Source organism: Anoplolepis gracilipes, chromosome 13, assembly GCF_047496725.1.
Source record: "Anoplolepis gracilipes chromosome 13, ASM4749672v1, whole genome shotgun sequence".
Taxonomy (NCBI): Eukaryota; Metazoa; Arthropoda; class Insecta; order Hymenoptera; family Formicidae; genus Anoplolepis; species Anoplolepis gracilipes.
In genome coordinates this window covers 5,837,779-5,859,949 of record NC_132982.1, presented here as the reverse complement: position 1 = coordinate 5,859,949, position 22,171 = coordinate 5,837,779, and the positions used below count along the sequence as shown (strand labels likewise).

The window sequence follows — 22,171 nt, the reverse complement described above, 5'->3', positions numbered from 1 at the left end:
TATATATGGTGTGTATGCCGTATTCACACGTATATTCACAAACGCGATAGAAAAATATAGACGTTACTTTTGCATATGAATAAAATAGAAATAAAATTAGCATATAATTGTAATTCATATTAATTATAATATATTCCTTCTCTAGATATTTTTTAACTATTAAAAACGTATACTTAATGACTAAATAAATTTCTTCTTCAATAAATTTCTTCACATTTTCAATAGGCTATAAAAATTACTTTGTTTGATATTAAAACAATAAATGATATAAGTAAAAAGAAAATCTTATGCGCACACATTTTAATAAAATAATGAATAATGAAAGACTCTATAGTTTTGTTCGATCCATGGTGTATGGTTAGAAGAAACGAGCACGGTTAGATTAAAGAAAGAACCCTTTTCTCCCTCGAAAAGAGGGGTCAAAGAGCGCTACCGTGTCCTCAAACGCGACGGGGACGTGCAAAAGGAAGAAAGAAAGGAATAGGAAGGAAGCTCTCCCGTCGTCGGTTCGGCGAACGCGCTCCCCGCGCGTGTACTCCTCGCTTGCGCGTGCGAGCCCCAGGACCCTTCCTGAAGTTAATGATTCGGTCATTGCGATGGGTGGCGGTGACGGTGGAGAGTGGTGGAAACCAAGTGGTGTGGGCCCGGTGTGTAGAGTAGGAGAAGAGTACGCCAGGAGGGCGAGAGAGCAAGGAGAGAAGGAGGATCGGCCTGCACAAGAAAGTAAGCCCGATCCCAGTTCGAACGCTTCGGCTCGGTCTTACGGGTTTAGTCTTGTTGCGGATTGTTGCCGTGGCTGTGTGGTCGGCGGAAACCCAGAGATAGATAAGGTCCCACGCAAAGCAGCCCGTTATCAGTTGCCGAGCGAGCCTGACAGTCTGGCGCCATGGTCTACCACCGACCGTCTCTCCTCTAGTAAAGACGACGCGTCGTTCGCGGTGAAACAGGAAGCGCCCTGATCCGAGGAGAGATCCTTGGTGCTCATTTCCCGTGGACAGAAATTCGCGTGATAGAATTCACGGTCGAGCAGGTCGCTCCCGGAAAACCATCTTGCGATCAGATGCCGCACGCCGGCAACTCAATGTCAGCTGTAGCCGCGAAGAGAAGGCGGAGGCAGCAACCGGTCACCCTCAAAAGTACGTATGGGGATGTGGGGATGTAATGGAAAAGAGACAAATATCCGACGATGACATTAATTAATTGAGAAAGAATTGGAATCAAAATGTCAGTCGCTTTGCATACTTTATTGTCTATGATGATAATTTTACCATTCACATATTTCTTATATATTTTAATTTATAATTAACATTATACTGTAGAAATATTCATAAAGTCAACATCTATATATTATATGTAAAAACGTTTAAGATTAAAATTATTGTTTAAGAAAAAAAATATAGTCTCGCAATTAATATTTCTATCTGATTAACTCTCTCGTTAAATATGGCTGTTATATACATATGATTTGCATTTTATTTTTCAATAAATTTTCTTCAATTCGGGACATATATCAGAAACTTTTAATTTTAATTATAATTTATTTAAATGATAAATTAATGCAAATGATACATAAGTTACAATAATTTGAGGTAATAATAATCTAAAATTAATTTTAATTGCAATCTTAAGAAATAAATAGTTTTTTTCGAAAAAGAGAAAAGCTATTTAGAAATTTTTGCATAATCTTTCTCTCTCTCTCTCTCGCTCTCTCTTTTTTTAGCATATGAGAAAAAATTCTAAAAATAATGCAGTATGATATGAAATAAGACATTTCGCGTATTCAAGTGAAAAAGCTAAAGTGGATTGACGAGAACCACTTACAGACTCCGGTCTTACCAAAGTACCGTTTTAACTCAAAGCTTCCCAGAGTAGCACATTCGAACCCTTGAAGTATTCCCTTATTACTGAAAATTGAAGATTACGATCAAAGTAAATTATACAGATTAAAGCTGTCATCAAACATTTTAAGAAATACAATCAAGTTATTAAATTAATTTAAAATTATCAAGAAAATATTTAATATCGATAAATTTAAAGTTTTACATTATCTAACAAGAAATATTAAACATAATAAGATTAAGCAAGTATTTATTGTAATTTAAAAAAATTTTAAACTTGCATTTAGATACATACGTAAAAATTAAAAAAAAAAGATTAAATTAAATGTATTCCAATCACAGAATCATAAAAATATAAGTAATACGATTAGATGCAAACATTTTTCAACTTCAAATCAATAATAATAAAAATATTTGTTATAACGTTTTGAAATCATATGAAAAAAATGAAAAGAGAAAATATCATACAATTAATTTCTTAAATTAGTAGCAATCTTACCATGCTAGCATATAATATTTGCAAAGCTGCAAGGCTAATATCTCAGGGATATCAGGTGATGTGCGCATTCCAAAACGCATAGCGTACTTTCCTGCGAAAGACATTGAGATAAGCGTAATGAGCAAGAAGAACGTTGAGACAGGAATTATCGGTAAGATTAGAGACGTGGAATAAATCCAGCTGGTATTAAGGAATAAATGCATGAGTCATAAATTTCCATTTCAATCGTATGTGCAAGATGCACTAACTAAAAGAATAATAATAAAGGAAGAATTATATAAGACAGAAAAAAGTAAAAATTAATCAATTTATCGAAATTAGCAAAATGTTGTCGATTTAATAACCGCTTAATCCGCTCAATCAGATGTTAATTTGTCAGAATTTAAATAATGAATTTTATTCTTATCGAGCAAAATTGACAGCATTATTATACTTTCCCAACGAGAAGTATAATAATTTTAATTATCAGCAGGAGTATACTCGCACATTATAGAATAAAGCGCCGGTACTTGAACACGCTTTCAAGAGATGCGCATTAATTAACCGGCTGAAGTCGGGCTATTAAACGCGCGAATTGACAGCCGGCAAAAAATTAAGGGGTCGTCATGTCTGTGACGTTCGATTGTCGCTGGTAACCGGCGACTCTTTCTCGACCACTCTCTCAGGACGAGCACGTCCTTCTCGGTGAGAGAAGGCATTGAAGTCACCGACAAACGCGGTTCTCTTTGACGACCGATGTCGTAACACGAATTAATCGTGTATTAATATTCAGTTGATGTTTATAGGCAAATTAACAAAATTAAGATGACATAAAATTGTTATATTACATTGTGACTAATATAATATATTTTTATTATAAATATACGTTTAATTCTTATAAAACTATTGTATATATAATGATATAATGATAAAACTTATAATTACGATAAAAAAAAAATGCAAGTTTTAATCTTTTTAATATAACATTTCAATTATAATAATATGATAGCATAAGTTCAACATAATTGATAGATTGGATAAAAATATTGCAAATAAAAAAATTATCATTAACATTCTTATAATTAGTTTGAAGAATAAAAAAATTAATTATTTAATAATGTCGGGAATTCACATTTTTTTCACATATATCCTTTTTCTCTTATTAGTGATATCCACGCAAAGAAATTGACTTGCAGATCTTATTCCTTACTTGCTTTCCCGCTTATTCATACGGACATGATCGATCGCGATCATCGCCGGTGTCCGTGCATCTTTCACGTGATCTCCGTCGTATCATTCCGGTCTCTGCATTTACGTGAAAAAGCGGACGCGATCGACTTCTACCTTCTTGTCGACAAGATCCAATCGGAATTCCGAGGAGGCGCGTGGAATCGGCGCAGGTAGCATATATCCCGCGATTGCGATCGCGATCGAACGAACGTACGCGATCGTATGAATCGTATACTTTTGTGCTAAAAGGGAGAAACAATCTCCGAGAACTGTACGGATAGTGGTGGCGAATAGCTCGTTCTCTCTTGATGCGCGAGGAATAAAAAAAATAAATTCCTGAGATGAGCTAAATGACGCTCGGAGCTAATCATATTCAGCCAGTAATATACACTAACGGCATACATTTACGTATCATACTCCTTCAGAGCTACTGCCGTGGAAGTAATGTTAATAGCAAATAGATATGCAATGTGTAATGAGGAAGTACAAAGTGCTGATAAACAAATATTGTGTATAAGCATTGGTATAATTAAAAGTGAAAATGATGCAAAGAAGTAAAAATTCTGAAATTTATATTTTTAAGATTTTAATTTATATTTTAAAGAGAGAGAAAAGGAGACAGAAAGATTTTTAAAAAACAGATTAAAATTGTGAATATGTATTTATTAATATTCTACAAAGTTATTGTTAAATCTTGTTACAGTTGTCAATATAGTTGTCTGTATTTTTTAAGAATCCTTCTTAATATTTTAAAACATATCTTTAATATTTATTTCCTTGTTTTTATTTTTTAATTAATTTCTATCTCCATTTCTTGTTTAATTTGCATTTTTTAATTTCTTCTATTTTCATTTGCTATATTTTATAATTTCTATTCTATAGTAATTTTTTATATAATAGATTTTTCCTTCTATTTTTATATTTTCGATCTTTTAATTAATTTTTATATAATTCCTAGTTAATCAAAACATATGATAATAGTATTGGCCGTTTATTTAGAAAGTATATATAGTAAGAAATTTAATAAAATATTAAGTATATAGACGACGATAAACAATTAAAAAATTATAATTTGCGAAATATTTTGATTTTAAAATTATATGTTTATATAACATAATAAACAACATATTATAAACAAAGAAAAAATATGTTTCCATTAATTATACTGGATAGTTAATAACAATGTCTGTGCAGAATGGTGGCTGTGGGGGTTACTGCTACCAGGATGTTTGGCATCATGGACGCGATTTGTCGAGGAATACGATTCTATTAGAGTGGCCAGATGTGATGCTCGATGCGGAGAGAATTATCCGGATGAGGTATGTACGATGAGGGCACGTGTTGTGCAACTGCACAATTATTTCATCTCATTAACATCTGTAATATTGTTATTACTGATAATATATTGTATCTACAAATAACATTGTTCTTCAATCTCTTATATAAGCTATAAATTCCAATATAAAATATTATTAATACATGGAAAATATTTTTCGTATATAAACAGTTTTTTGACGTTTTAAATCTTATTAGAAACATTTGCACGCGCAAACGCATTTTATGCAAAGAGCTATTTAATAAACATCGCATAGAAAATATTAATTGTCAAAATATTAATACTTGAAAGGATTAACGTCACAGGGTAGATTATTAGCATCGCATCGAACAACCATTATTCCTCGACAAGCTCGATCGTTGTTGGCGTTTATAGCAACGATCTGCGCGTCGCAATCAGCCGAAATAATCGGTTCGATTAATCAACGCGCTATATTGTGCACGCCGCTGTCCGAGTGGAGATCGATTTTAATTTCGATGGCCGATTCGACACTCGATAGCGTCGCTAAATAAACTGGTTTCCCGCAATGCATTGTCGCCTCCCGAGAGTCGCACAGACGCGCTCGTCGATGATTCATCCGAGGCTTGTCCAGGTTTTGCGGGTTCTCGTTCGCGTGTAATTAGTTATGCGAATCCCGAGCGTCCCTGAGTCCGCGCCCACTTGAATCATCGTCACGCTCGACGATTTATGAGGCACGCCGTGCCATCGGCCGTGGGACTTGACTCGGACGATGCTAATTCGGCGGTCAACAACGGTGGATCGATAATACCTTATTTGGGCCACATCTTGAGTCAAAAGAAAATTCGCAGTTTCCAGGAAAGGAAAAAAAAAACCCGGATGTTTCTTAGCGAGTGGAAAGCACGATTTAATCAACGTTTTAATCGCGGTTGGCAATAACTTTGATAAAAGTGTTCTAAGAAAAATATATTGACATTATATCTTTATTTATTGTGTTTTTAAAAAAAGTGACATAGTGTGTTAATTTTTGCATGTTTTGAATGGAATCGTAGTTTTTCCAATTCCTGCAACAGCATCTCGTGTTTCTGAGACTATCTCTCTGCATATCACAAGTGCACGTCACAAGAAAATAAAGCATATCTACTAAGAGATAATGAGAGAATAAAACATTAACTTTAATTGGCATCGGTCGATAATGAAAAAGCAATGACACTCATTGACTTAACTAGTAACTCACCGGTGGTCTCGATGCACATTATTGTTTGTATTTTTTGCCAGCATGCATACACATGTCATTACGGTCCCGAAATGATTTCGGAGAGCCGTCGATGGGCAGGGTGGACGAGGAGAAATGACGAAGAGATAGCCTCCGAGCTCTGACTAGCGACCGGCAATAAAGTCCCGAAGTAATGGCCTATAAAAGGGTTGCGCGCGCGAGCGGCAACGCACTTGTAAGTCCGGATACGCGTCTCTATGGTGTACTAGAAACGTATCTTTCGACATTGTCGAAAACAGGTTCCTATCCCGAAGCACCTACAATCAATCCTCCGAATGGCATTCGTCTGTACCGCGTGTATATTCGCGGTGTGCTTCGAGAATTTCGCGAACGAGACTCTTCGTTTTCCTCACCGTTTCTGTCTTCGATCGTCTTTGAAGACGAAATTAAGTCCTTCGTGCTTCCGATCGATATCTGCTGCAGACAAATATTGAAGTTAGCGAGATATATTATAATTATGAAAGAGATTGAGCACACACAGAAAAAAGTAAGTGTCAAGTCAAAACTTATATACTCATATGAACGCGTTCATTGTTTCATATATACGCAACAATTTATAATCTTCCTGGAAGAATTTAAAAGCCTTAAGTTTTAACAATATTATAATCTTATTTCAATACTTGTCATTTCAAGAATAAAATAATTATTGTAACTCTAAGAAAATTATAATCTTCGATTTAAACATATGTTATTCTCTATCCAACATTTTTTCCTCTCCATTCAAGAAAATTATTTTTAAATAATAAGAATATATTTTTCTTGGTTGAACTGTATAAAATGTCTTCATCCAAGCAAATTTTCTTTGCTTAACGCAATCTAATCTCATTTCAAGATTTATATTTTGAAACTAAAGATATTGTCAAAATAAGAATATTCTTTTTTTCTGTGCAAAAATGAAATAATTCATAAGATTTGTTATAGAGACGATTACTTTGTACGAAAGTAAACTCGTTAATTATTATCTCTTATTTTTCTGCTGAACCTTTACCATCTCCTCCATTAAATCTTATACGTAATTATTGATCGACACATAGGATAGATCAATATAAATTATATTGGTAACTTTAATTTCCTTGGTAAAAGTATAGCGTAGTATTCAACGTACCAATTTAATAGAGTAACCATTACTTTTCCAATCATTTTAAGAATAAAGTTAGAATAGGAAGTTTCTGTTCTAAGATTAGTATGTTTTTAATTTATAAAAATAATTTTATCTTTTGGCTTATATTTCAGTTTGCATTCATTGGTATGTTTTTGTGTCACTTGGTATGTGAAGTATATTTATAAAGCATTCATCGTCATTCTAGTCGAATACGTTCTATTAAATTAATCACGCCGCATTTTTATCTTCACGCGACCTGTGTTATGTAATCTTCCGCATTCTTTTAATAGCGCTCACTGTTACTATAATTAGCTGACGTAATAGTGGCCGTTGAACTTCGTTAGCAAGTTAAGAATATTAAGACGGACAAATGTAAATGCCAGGATATGAATCACACGACATCTTATCGAAGATATTAATTATTGATTATTTAACAATATAAAAAAAGTGAAAGAGCACGAAGAAAAAAATAATTACCATATACCATAATTAATTTTATTAACGCGACCGTCAAGCGGAATTTCACTGGTAACTTTCTGCCCGCATGTTAAGAGAAATATTAAAGAAATCGAAGAGGAAAAAAGAGAAAGCAAAGAAATGCGACGCATGCTGTTATTACAATTAACTTCATTAGCGTGATTGTCATTGCGAAACTTCATTTTGGAAAGTATCGTTTAATAAACGGGCATGAATTCCTCGATATCTCAATGCGGCGGCGTCCTTTAGTATGATGATGAAAAAAGATAAACCCTCGCCGTTATAACAATCGACTTCGTTAGCGCGTTCGTTATATCGCGGAGAACTCCACCGGGAACTCCACCGTTCGCCGATCAAATGCAAGTCCCGCACGCGGCGCTCTTTCGATTGTTAATTATCGGTGTCGTCGCGGTGGAAAGAATAAAGGGAAGTGCAAGGGAAAGAAGAAGATGAAGAAGAAGCGAGAAGAAAACGACACTGGCAAAACGCCAATGGGCAATATAATTTTCTTAACGACGACGATCGCCGGCCAGCCAATTCTTGCGATGAACTTCGATCGAAGGCCGCCTCGACCATACCGATCTTAATGAATACTTCAAACCGCGAAGTCTTTAATTGGGGTAGCCTACCGATGTGAGAGAAAGAGAAAGAAAAGAAAAAAAGAGAAAGAGAGAAAGAGATGGGCTCCTAAAGGAAAGCGGGGAAAGAAGAAGCAACGATCGGCTTGCATGATTTTTCAGTATTGCCGATCGACACTATCGCCGATCTTCGCGGCGGACTACATTAGTCTCCTGCCATACCCTGATCTTCGCGATCACTTCACGACGGCCGCGTGCTTCGATCTTCACGAAGAAGCTCTCGACTGGAACAGATCGGCCCTTGCGCGCCTTCGGCTCGGTCGATGCGGAGGGCGAGAAGGAGAGAAGAGCGAGATCTGGTGAACTTCATTAGCCTTCTTGTATACTTTGATCCGCGCGATTGCCTCAGATATCACTCGATGATCTCGGCGTGCATCGGCCAAGTTAATTCTTCGATCGTGACGACGCTTCATCAGATCGCGTTGTTCGCTCACTTCGATTTGCTCTTTTCACCCTTTTATGTCCTGGAGACGATTATCACTCACGATGCGAGCGTTGCGAAACAGTCGATCGTCCACTTTACTTCCTTTGATGCGTATCGAAAAAAACGTAGAGAAAATCGCGACGGGATGCCTTAATCTTTTAAGTCTGTAGTCTGTATTTTTTAAATTTTGTGTCTAAAAATTATTTTAACATTAATATTTGCTTTCCTTAAAATAGAATTTATTTATGTATTTATTTTAATTTTTTCAATTATTATATCCAGCCATCCACACAGATGTATACATGTAGAAATATCTATTTAGAAAATGCTTACAGCAAATTATAATTTAAAAAATAATAATAATAAAGAAATTAAATATATTAAAAATTTTTTTATTTAGAAAATTAAATCTTTGCATTTAGGTTTTATTAACAAAGTTTAAATTTCTAATACATTGAGTTAATGAGTAATAAAATAAAAATTGTTTAATATAATATTACCAATTTTAATTAACCTTGAAAAAACATGTGATATTAATTTTATCCGATTGATTTATATATACATATATATATATATATATTTAATTATAAATATATATATATATATTTATTTATAATTTACAATGAGACTGAATATAAATAGAATGATACAACAATATAGCAAATAATAATCAATGTCCTATTTCGTAACAATATCGATGGTATTTATTATCGTATCAGCCTACATAATAGTGCTCCTTCTATTGCTCTTATTATCTGATATCATCGAATCACACATAGGCGTTACATTGCTCTAGAGAATGGAATTCCTGTTAATGATAAATAGAAACTTAAATTAAACTCTCTTGCAGTATTACATACACAGAGATTTATATATACTATAAAGAGAGATTCATGATAACTCCAAAGTATTTATGTATTTTATTTTATCTGTTCTGTTACAATATCCTATAGCTATAATTTTACATATTACAATTTACACTCTCGTTAAAAAATAATTTACAAAAAGAATTGAGATCTTAGAGATAAACTAAGAATGTTTTATAACATTAAAAAGATATCAGAAAAAATATAAGAAAATTCTAAAATTGCGGTCCAGATGTTTTTATATTCTTTTAATTTCTAAAATTATATTTTTTTCTCTTCAAATTATGTACCGTTTGAAGTAAAGCAACTTGAATGATAAATAATAATAAAGTTCAGAAATATTACTAAGATACTGAGATGTAATATTTCTGTTTGACTTGCAATAAATCTTGGCCAACAATGAAATGCGGAAGCAGAGTTATTAATCGATGTTATTAATAACATGCGTTTGCATTTTTACGGAAAGTATATTTGAGAAAGAAAGATACTATGTTGCCTTATACATTATAAATATAATATATGTATCATGCTTTCTAAATTATCTGAAATATAATCTGCTATAAAAAATTATCTACTAAAATTATTTAAGATATTAAGCTGTGATTAGATTAATCTTAGATTCATTTTCTCTCTTGTATTTGATTTGTAGATGATTAAACAGAATTTAATTTATTAAAATATTTCTTTCTGGAAATGCTTTAAAAAATTAAATCAAAAATTAAATATATAAACATTTATATCCATATCTATTGTATTTTATATAATAAATAGATTTTAATAAATTAAATTCTATTTATTATATAAAATATCGCGCGATTTCGTTCTGCAGTACGATCGGCGCAGATTCTCGGGAGCTTGTGTGAAGGAGTCTCCCAGGAAAAGAGAATAGAGTCTGTAAAGTGTATTGCCCTATATATAATTTTGCGACAATGCCGATCGCAATGCTATCAACGAGATGTGATCCTCGAGAAAATCCTTGGGGGAACTTTATTTAGTTGGTCAACAGCCCTGGGCGAGCACCGTCGTCGATCGACGATGATGAAGTCGCGGATTTGTTCTACTCAACTCAGCTCGATTCCCTCTGTAAAAAGTAGGCCAATAAATTAACCAGAAAATAAGTGAACCAGTTTTCCCGACTGTCGCAATGATATATTATACATCGCGGTCATAACAGCAGCACAATATCAAGTGCACGCTCCTGTTGTCAAACTGCATGGAATACTTCTGGACCTTCTCCAGCGATTCGCCATTTTGGAAATCTCATGGGGTTCCGCGGCAGGACTCGACTGTGATGTTGTCCGATCTTTGAATTTCTAAGATCCCTAATATCAACGTATATTATTAATCATGACGTAAACGTAAAATAAAACGTCAAAGGAAAAAAGTAAAAAAATAAATAAATTTTTCTTTTATTTTTTTTTTGACTAATTAAGTACATAATTTTTTGCGTTTAAATGACACTAAAATTTTAAACAGTTCATGTAAATTTTTTGTTGTTTTACTTTCTTAGTTTTTTCATTGTATTTTTTTTTTTTTTTTGTATGATGCATGCGTTTCTTTTTTTCTTTTCTTCTTTACGCGACAATTTTCGCTTATATTACATTAACGCAGAGCAAGTCGACAAATATTAAACTTTATTTTTTAAACATCAACTTTTAAATTTTGCCTGGAGGTATAACATACAAAGATCGTACGACTCATATGCCGCATGTAACTGGCAGTCATCTCTTTCAATCAGATTAATATTCGATACTTGTTCCCTCCCTCTTGTCATGCATATTTAAATATCGAATATATGTATAATCCTTAATATACATTTAATGTATCTCATAACGATAAACCATGTCATGTCATTAATAATGTCACCTCTTTAATGCATTTAAACAACTTAGGCTGTTGTCCGTTTGTATATGAATTATGACTTATAAATAAATTATTTGCAAAATAATTATAAATCTTTCATACTATTTTATAGCGGTTACGCGAGTTTTATTGCTTAGAATTTATTCTTTGCTTATTTAGGTTAAAACAAATGTAATATATGATATGCTTGTGAGAAGTCATATAGAATTAGCTTTATTGGTTGTCTGAAATGACCATCAATAATGTGATGGTTACATACGCTACAATGTTCGTGATGGCGTAAGATGTCACGTAACGTCTTCGTCAAATGCGCTCGTTTGCGAGAATAACACGTTTCCCTACATAGAAAAGATTCTTTATGGGTCATCGATAATTACATGCGCGCGTGTCACTGTACGACAGTAGAGTGCAAAAGGATGATCCGATCCGTGAAATAAAGCGTAAAACGTGCATTGCGTTTCAATCAACAACGATCAACGAGATTCTTCTTCTGGCAGACGTCGGCACGTCTACGTCGAAGCTAACAAAGTCACGATTTTAAAATTTGATATGATGCACTTACTTTATAACAAGACTTTGCAAATTTTCCCTGAATCTCACGCTATTAAGCTTAACGACTCGTTAACAACTTTGCGAACTTCATATTACGCTTGTAATCATGCATCTTAATGCGCCGTCGGCGCTTATCTTATATGTTGCATTTTTTCGATCGACTTTCGTCGGGCCGGCTCTCTCGCGTCTACATTGTACGAAAATAATGACGGGATAAAAACACGGCAGCGCGCGCCAATTCGAACGCGCATTAAGTTGAAATATATATGAATAGGCACCTTCATCCTGACGATCAGGAATACGCCTCGGGGATCGTTTAAAGAACCCGGACTCGCATTTCGCATAAGAACGGAATCGAGGAGCGAGGCAGTTTCGTAACTATGTAGCGAGGACTGGCTTCCAAGAAAATGGCAGGGAAGCTCTCAATCGCGGCAGAACTCGATATCGGCGGCAATTTGTTGTATTTTTATTTTTTTCCGCCAATTGACCGTATCTTTTTCGGTATCGACGGGATTGGATCGGATCGGATCGGATCGGATCGGATCGGATCGCGGATGGAGCAGATCAAGAGTGCTCCGATTAAGATGGCATGCGGTGAAGTCCGAGTCGACCTTGATAAACCCGCCCGCGGAATGAGCGTTGAAGAAACAGCTTTACACGAACCATTGAACGAAATGATGGTACAAGTCTGCAAAAGTAAGATTTTTAGACTTATACCAGCTTTTTCGTGAATAATAATTTTATAAACAGGATACATTTTTTACACATTTTTTTTTAAACATCTTTCTTCTAATCGCCGAATCTTAAAATTTGTAATATTTTGTGTCTTAAGAGTATTCTACATATCCTAGTTTTCTATTCATTGTAATTGAATTACAATAGCAAATTTGATTGGTTGTTTTAAAATTTATAACAACAATACATTTTTTAATCAATTTTACTTTTATTTTTTTCTATTAAATCAATATAAAAAAAATTAACTAAATTCAGCGTAAACTGTATTATTAGTTTTAAAACTGGGATGAGAACTCAAGCAGCAGCTTCTTTCGCATCATTAAATGTTTTTGCACTGCGTCATCGACATTGCATCCGCATCTCGACTTAAACTTCCGGTGATGAAGATGGCGATGAAAATATCATCATGATGCGCGGTGCAAAAACTGAGCCACTTATCGCTGCTACGCATATTTCAAGACAAACATGTTGAATTAATTAAATAAGAGTAGCTAATTGGATAAGTGTTTGTCATTTACTTTCGACAATCTCCGGTCGTTAAACTTATGAGTATGCTTATAATTTTATTCTACAAGAGAAACAAAAATATTTTTTGATGGAATATGTTGCCAACAGACTATCTGAATATTTAATTACTCAAATATTGATGTATTAATATTGACACATATTTAACCATCGAACGATTTTAAAACAGCGATTACATTAATTATAACAATGTTTACTTATTTGTACATTTGTTCATGTAATTAACATTATTTGTTTATTAATATATTTTCTGACAACAGGAAATCAAGAATTATATTAAAAACAAATATCAATTTTATAAATCTTTTTTTGTACTTTATCATTGTGTTGTAGTGCGTAGAAAATTGCTTAGCATCGAATTATACGAAACCTGGTTATTGCCCCGAGAGGACGTCCATGACGCCTTTCGAAGCCGCCTGTTTGGTTGCCTGCGTCGACGATTCTCGTTGTCCGGATTTGGCAAAGTGTTGCTCCCATGATTGTGGCATCACGTGCATGCATCCTATCGGTCTGGACAGTCGAAATGGTGAGAGCAACCAGTGTCTTGTGACTCCTCTCTTATTTTATTTATATTTCTTTATATTTTGCAGACTATTTTTCACATTGTAATTGAAAATTATATAGTTACAAGAGTTTTCAAAAACAAAGCTTTAAAAAATATTCATGATACACACACATGCTATATTATTATTTTTAATTTTTCTTTTAAATGGACTTTACTTTAACATATGTAATTTGATAGTTAATTAAAATAATATTAATAATAAAAATTTAGTAACAATAATTTACGTTGATATTTTCGCTACAAAAAATTCAAATAAAAAATTTCGCAGATAAAATCTTTGTAAATCTTAATAGATCGCTTATCATAAGCCTGCTATGAACTTATTTGGATTATGATATTTAAATTAGATCTGCCAGCTGTGCCGGAGAATCTGCAGATACAACAGCAGAAAAGAAACCTCGTGCTTCTGACGTGGCGTAACGGCAGGCCAGGAATAAGCAATGTATCTGCCAATGAAAACGATAGCGCGGTTCGATATCTAGTGGAGGAACGTCATCTCGTCGGTCCCAGATACTTGGAGTCCAGGCTAAGTTCCTGGACCGTTTGTCACGTATCGACGAAGCCGCATGCGACTCTTCGAGGCCGGTTAAAGACGGGACATTGGTATCAATTCCGTGTAGCGGCCGTCAATGGAAATGGATCGCGTGGGTATTCGCAACCCTCCAGACCCTTTAAAACAAAAGGTGTGTATATTTAGAAACGATAAGAGTAAATCCACACAGTAACTACTCGCAATTGTTTATCATGTTGAATGAATCGTTCAAACTAAAAAAGGAATTAATTTAAAAAACAAAAGAACAATATTGAAAAAAAAAAGTAAGTTTCTTTGCTGAAAACTGTCATACAATTTCAAGAGGAGATTTAAAAAATGCCAAGAATATTTGTAATTATTTTATACATATATGTACATGTGTATGTAAAATCAGAAAATATTACCAAAAAAAGTTGAATTAAACCTTCAAATATCACAAGCTTTTACATTTCAATTTATTACTCATTAAATAAAAATGTGCGTTTTATTGATGATTCAAGTCAATATCAAGTTTTCGTAGGACACTTTGTTCATAATTTCTTCATTATAAATTGACACAAGGGAACAATAATTTAAGGATGTTATGGAAGGTTAGAGCTATTATCGTTGATTGTACGAACTTGTGGAACAACTTGTTTCTCACGCAAGGTCGACACGCTTCGGTGAAGAAAATTTACCTGTGAATACGTTTGTATTTGTTTGTTAACTGGGAATTCTGGTCATTAACCTGCAGCGAAAAGTTTCAGAGTTGTGTTAATCGCTTGTGTAAATCGCCACGGTAAGTATTGCTTACCGTTGGCCTCTCGCACGCAAATTAAATTTCGCAGGCCATTGACTAACGTGAGAATAAACATCGAAAGGTCGCGAAATGCAATTATTCAGGATTTGACAAAGAAAGATGATCGTAATGATACGCGAGTCCGAATATTAATTTAATTATTAATTAAGCAGCACAAATATAAATTGAATTGTCAACTATTATGTTGAGCGGGTGTCTCTCAAACAGATCGTTGATATATTTTCATATAAATTTTCCATCTCTATTGCAACCATGCCAAACAGGTTCGATCTATAAAAATAAAATGATAATTAGTATGACGAACGCATCAACAGATCATGCAAAACCGGATTAAGTATTCAAGTTGTTTCAAAGTAGCTAAGAAATCAAATTAAAAAAATCACATATCCTGGCGGTTATCATTCTACATCAATCAAGTTAAGATGGTCCTTTTATTAGTTTATCTATTATTTATTTCTTGTTTTTCTTGATGTACAAAATTTCTTTTAATTATGCAGATTATTAAAAAAAAAATAAATTTTCTAAATCTACAAATAGTATAGTGATAACAATTTCAGAACATTCTATATTTTAATTCGTTTTTCATTGCTCTTATTTTAGATATATAACTATTATATTATACAGACAAATAAAAAGATTGAAAATGAGATGAAAGAGAAATATAATTTTATGCTATGTAAAGATTGTTAATTTTGAATTTTAATTAATAATTATTATTTGTAAAATATAATTTAAAAACGTTTGTATGTATTATATGTATGTAGAGATAATAAAAAAGTTTATAAAGAAATGTTGTAATAATGGACAACAATTTAGTGTGACAAAAAATTACGTTTTTTATTATCTTTAGTGCGAGATTTAAATATACAGCTACAAATTATACTAGTTAATGATTACTAATTAATACTATAAGGACAATTATCACTAAAGGACAATTACCTTAATATGACATTTCGTCGATTGTTGCAGAACCACGAAATCCGAAGGAACCGCAAAACTTGACCTTGTCTAATGCACGTCTTGTCGGCGGGAAGCTGCGTATTAACTTGCGATGGGTTAAACCGGCATCGGATGTGCCAATATCATTCTACAAAGTGTTTTGGAGTAGACTCATTCATGGACCAACGAACGATTCCATCCTCGTTTACCACAAAACAATTCTGAAAGTAAATTTACGAATTAGAAAAATTTATTTTAATGATTGTCTTATTTATGACAAAAAATTAAACTAATATTATATTAAATTATTAAATATAAATATGTACATGTGTGATTCAAAATAATTAATTTCATCGTCCTTTATATAAATGTTTAAATATTCTAAATAGAGAGTTCAAGCGGATAAAATCTATAAGACTCGTATTTTAAAGCGATAAACTTTATAAAACATGAAGTGATATTTACGAACGTAATCAACTTTAACTTTAAACGCTTGAAAAATTTTACCGACAATCTCCACTTCTTTTATACGCAATTAAGATTTCCGTGGTGTTTTTTAGGATAAGACATGTTATGAATTGAAGAATTTGGAGCTCAAGTGCCAATATTTCCTGCAAGTACAGGCGGTGGCGGTTTACGGCGGTCGGCGTTTGACGTCGCGCAAGGCATCCAAGGTTTTCAACAGCACAGATTATATGGCATACGGTAAGGTATCAAACTGACTCATCTTCGGCGCGATAAGCTCATTAGTCCTTCCCTCAGTCTCCCTTCTAAGTCCAGTGTAGTTGGATAACCAACGAAAGCGGTGACCTTTCATTGAAGCCGACGTCGGGAGACGTTCTCGCAGGTGCGAGCGAACCCAGGCCGGCCTCCACGTGCGTCGCATGAACTGTCAGTGCGGAGAAGTCAAGGCGCGTTTGGTTTGGCCGACAAGCAGCGACGTCGACACATATAATGTCACGTGGCAAGAGGAATCGTGCTCGCGCGAGAAAGGCTCGGAACGTCGACGGAAATCTGCTGCTTGGAAAACGGTTCAGGTACACAGATTTCAGATTCTTCTACTCTCAGAAACAACATTTTTTTTTTTCAATTGTTATCTTCGTGCACAAAAATATTAAGCTTTGAGTTATATAAAATCATATGGTACGTAAACAAGATAATATAAATATAAATTAATTGAAAAATACAAAATTTTTAAGTTTTATCGTTATAAATAATTTCAGACATCGTATTACGATCTACGACAACTTCGAAACGACTGCATGTACAGTGCAACTGTGCGAAACATATTGAAAAACGGAGAGAGCGACGGTCATGGGACCAGTATAGAGTTCTTCGCGACCGGATGTCAGGGAGATGAAAAGCGGCAAAAGTATTCGCGACGAAAGGCAGGGCGATGTAAGAAATCGTCCAGATCAAGAAGGCAATTCTCCGGTTTATTTGTGATATAAATTTACTGGCTGCTTATGTAAAGCGGATAAATAAACTATAATATAATATTCATGATATATGAATATCCTAATAATAATCTTCATAGAAATTATGAATATTATTATAGCAATTTAATTTAATTTTTATGATCAACAAGAGAAAGAGTTACATTAATCGTATTCAATAATGCAACATTGCAAAATCTTTTCATTGTCAAAATATTTGAAGTAATTTGTTCGAAATAAAGTTTGAAGAGAGAAATCACACTTCTGCGATATATTAATATATATGTTTTTATAGTAAAATGTGAAGATATAGATATCTACTATATATTTTACTACATTTATATCTTGGAAGAAAAGTCTAACTACTTATAACAAAAATTTTGAACATGATCTATGTCCAGAGTTTTATATCACTGAGAATTAAAGAACTCTTATCGCGCGATGATTTTCATTTAAAAGTTTAGATAGCACATTTATCATTTTTGTTTCTCAATACGTTTCTAAATAAGATACTTTATTTTAAAAAATTATGAAAAATGTTTTCAAGAACTTAAAAAATAAGTTGTAGATATATAAGTTCTTGATTATGTTACAAAAGAGCATTTATAAATGAGGAATATTTGATACAAGTTTAACAAGATGCAAATATGTAAATCATAAACTGAACTGATGTAAGTCTACGAATAAGATCTTTTTTATAAAATCAAATTTATTGTCTTATATCTTATATCTTATACGTATTTTAGTTTAAGTAAATCAAAATAATAATATTTATTCTTTTACCATTTAATTATACAAACATGGTATAATACACATTGCAAATTGATTTATATATTTTTATGTAACATAAAGTAATTTTTATAAAAATTAAATTGTGTTTTACTTAAAACTCATTATCACATGTGTTTATGAACGAGACTGTAACATTAAGATTAATGATTAATCAAAAGAAAATTTCAATTATCAGGATCATTATCGGGATCCTAAATAAATTACAATGTTTGTGTACCGCTTTATGCCACTGTGCTTAAAAACAAATGTAAATGTTCAAAAATTTAATTTATACCAGACAAGAAAACACATTATTTTAGTTAAATATTTGGGACACTAATTATTACTTATCTCAATTAATTAAATGACGTTTCTTTCTAAATTATCATTTTGATTCTTAAAATTGATCTTTTTTCTTACTTATTTCAGTTAATTAAACGACATTTCTCTCTAAACTACAATTTTGTTTTTATATAGAAAGAGAAAGTTTATTTAACTAAAGTTTATTTAACTAAAAGTTTATTTAATGGCCAAACAGTTAATACAAATTGAAACAAATAATATCTTAAAACTAATAACTGTTTATAAAACTAACAACATACTTATTTACCTTGGATTTTTACATCCATCCATGTTTATATCAGTTGTTTCTTATTCAGAAGAACATAGATTTTCAAATTATTTGGATGTAAAAAATATGGGGAGTCTAGAAAGACAGAGAAAGAAAGAGAGAGAGAGAGAGAGAGAGAGAGAGAGAGAGAGAGAGAGAGAGACAAAGAAAAAAATGTATGTATGAATAAGCGTCATCACAACATAACACAATACAACACACATACATCCACACATATCTCTCTCATTAGTTTTATTTATCTTTTTCATGCTAGTTCAGTTTACAAATTATACTATAATTACAATAATATTTGCTTTTTAATAGTTACCTGTGTTCAAACTGCTATTTAATTACAAATCTGTTAATTATTGTCTCGAATAAAAAGTAAGAATTTGATTTAAAGAGTACTGTATTTAAAAAGTCTACAAAATATGTCTTTCGTTATTGTTCACTTTACCCTTAAAAGCAGAAGAGCAATCGAATATGATTGATTTAAAATCTAAAAACCCATTAAAAAAATTTGAAGGTTATAAAAATGATATAAAATTCGAACAAAATCGTTTATATATTCAAAGTTACAGAAGACATTATCTTACCGTCATAAATGAGGGTAAAGATAGATTAAACTTCTCGCACGTGGAAAGTTTACATCCTAAATTATTACCTAATATTATTAACATAAATGTACGTTTTACGGACGGTTCAAATTGATACCATTTTTCGTGAAATGCTTTATCTGTCACTTTTCTGCTCTAAATTAAATATAAAAAAACAAAATATAAATTAATAATTAATTATAAGTTATAATTATAAGTGATACAATTAGCTATCACTTTATGTTGTTTTGTTCAGTATTCACATTTTTGAAAACTCAATGATCAAATTAAACATATGTATATTGATTATTCAGCAATTATCTTTTTAATTATTCAAATCCAGAAAAAAAATATAAATTTTTTAAATATTAAAACAGAATGGTAGCTAATAGCAAAAATTTAAATTAAGAAAGAAACACAACTATAAATACTATATATATATATTTATATACGACAAAACTTACTGCATCCATTAATTGTTGAACACAAAAGCATAACATGTAAAATTGAACTACAGAGCCTGATGCAAACATAATGATCGAAGAACCTTCCAAAAAAGTTGTCGATGATACCTGATGATACATATGTGTTAAAACATATATCGCTTATAACATAATTTAAAATAAAAAAATATTAATAATAATATTTTTTAAAAATAATATAGATTTATCATTTAAAAACTATTTATACAATACATTTATATATACAAGGTGTCCGGTAATTACTGCCTCACATCTCTAGGGCTGATAGAGCAGGTCAAACTGAACATAAAAGTTCTCTACCATTTTGCGATTTGCGCAATAATTATTAAAATATTAATTAAAAACGCTCAGCGTATAAGCGCGCGCCGTATATAGTACTCAGCATAACGTTTTGAACGTTTTTAATTAATATTTTAATAATTATTGCGAAAATCGCAAAATGGTAGAGGACTTTTATGTTCAGTTTGACTTGCTCTATCAGCCCTAGAGAGGTGGGGTGATTATTACCAGACACTTTGTATATATATATATATATATATATATATATATAATATCGTTCGCTGAGTGTTTTTAATTAATAGTTTAATAATTATTGCGCAAATCGCAAAATGTAAACATATAAACTATTAATATTAATAGACAATTAATGTTAGCAGTTGCTACTCACTGTACTCAACATGATACCGATGAAACAAAATCGTAAGACGCTAGTTACATATAACATACTAAAGTTCAGAGATAGTAATTTTTTAAGTATAGAAGATAAGCTAAAAAAACTTTCATATGTATAAGGCATGTATGTATAAAATATGATAATTTTTAACTTAAAACACAGAAATAATAACCTAAAATTCAATTATTTCTCAAAATTCTTACTTTTTTATAGCTTAAATTGTGCATCAAGTTATAAGATTGCAATTTTATAAAATCGTAGCTTACGTTTACGAAAATAATATTATAAATATATTATTAAGTTAACGTATTTGCTACAATAAGAATTTTTTAATCAAATAAACATACATATTGATGCACTTTCTTAAATAATTTTATCTTTAACACAGTTTAGTACAATTTTATTGATTAGAAACTGACTCAATTATTTACCGAATAACAGAATTGTGATGCCGACATAATTCTCTCATTTCTCTTTTTACCCACTGATCCGTAAGCGGATTATTTTGCGGATTTCCATCTCGAAATATTGTCGCGAGCTTCGTAGCGATATATCGATATTGTGCCGTTATTAGCAGCACTAGATGTATCATATAAACATCCACCCCGACTTTCTTCACAAAAATATACATATTACTCATCAGCAAGAATATACTCCCTACTAGGAAGATGTCAATCGAGAAAGGTTGTTTGGAGAAGATAGCTGGTGTCCTGTAATCCTCGTAAAGGAAGGCAATCTTCTTGAAGATTAATAGAAATGGCAAGGAGCACCATACCAAAACAGCCAACCAACCACCTAGTAAATAAAATTTGAGTGGATCTTCTATGGGCTTTAAGGTAGCTATCACAATATTTTTCATGGTCTCATCCGCAACGCATAAAATATCATTTAATTTTTGGATCAATTGGTTCATCAGTTTTCTGCGTGCTTGAATCCTCATGATCATAAAGAATACCTCTATGGTGACTACGCAAGTAACTGTACCGTCTTTCAAGACCTTTTCTAGTGGCACAAAAATAATCCCGGGAATTAATACAATTGCATGCATTATTTCAATCAGCCATACAAAGACGCTGTACATCTTCCACGTTATCGGAAATTCATCTTTTGACAGGGGTAACAAATTACCCGAAATAATGTTTACGCGAATATTTAAAGGATTTATGCTTTGAAAATTCATCTTCTCGAGACAAAGTTTTCTCGTGATAAACACTCACTTCTTTTAAATGTTCGTGTTTTCTAAATTACTTACTCGCGGTGCTGATCATTACAATACATTTAAAACAAAATATATGAATGCCATGTAAAGATCGTGCGCTTTCTACCATATGTCCCGATTCTACCATCACGCTAGCTCCTTTCTATCCAGACTGGCGTGCGTCGCTTTTTCGCGCTTTGGAAGTTACTCTAGATATTGATCGTCAATCTATAAATACTTATTATTTTTCTTAAGTTATTAATTCTGAAGCT

The 22,171-nt window shown here is 32.5% G+C and overlaps 2 protein-coding genes across 3 annotated transcripts; one reads left to right on the top strand and one right to left on the bottom strand.

Annotated features, from left to right (window-relative positions):
* The first annotated feature begins 633 nt into the window (after nt 1-633).
* Nucleotides 634-18,158, top strand: Kal1 (anosmin-1 Kallmann syndrome 1). 2 transcript variants are annotated; one of them, XM_072904310.1, is made up of 8 exons: nt 634-1,136; nt 4,741-4,865; nt 13,632-13,824; nt 14,211-14,546; nt 16,164-16,360; nt 16,694-16,838; nt 16,956-17,170; nt 17,357-18,158. In XM_072904310.1, the coding sequence occupies exons 1-8, from the start codon at nt 1,061-1,063 to the stop codon at nt 17,582-17,584; spliced, it is 1,515 nt and encodes a 504-aa protein (XP_072760411.1). In that variant the 5' UTR covers nt 634-1,060; the 3' UTR covers nt 17,585-18,158. The 2 variants fall into 2 exon arrangements, with proteins under 2 accessions (XP_072760411.1, XP_072760412.1); XM_072904311.1 differs by lacking the exons at nt 634-1,136; nt 4,741-4,865 and adding an exon at nt 11,286-12,734.
* A 1,029-nt stretch (nt 18,159-19,187) lies between these two features.
* On the bottom strand, nt 19,188-22,052 carry LOC140672299 (uncharacterized). Its single transcript, XM_072904331.1, has 5 exons — nt 21,133-22,052; nt 20,696-20,795; nt 20,011-20,118; nt 19,547-19,702; nt 19,188-19,449 (listed from the first exon to the last, which is right to left on the bottom strand). Exons 1-5 carry the CDS (start codon nt 21,879-21,881, stop codon nt 19,399-19,401), a joined length of 1,164 nt encoding a protein of 387 aa, XP_072760432.1. The 5' UTR covers nt 21,882-22,052; the 3' UTR covers nt 19,188-19,398.
* Between the last annotated feature and the right edge of the window lie 119 nt (nt 22,053-22,171).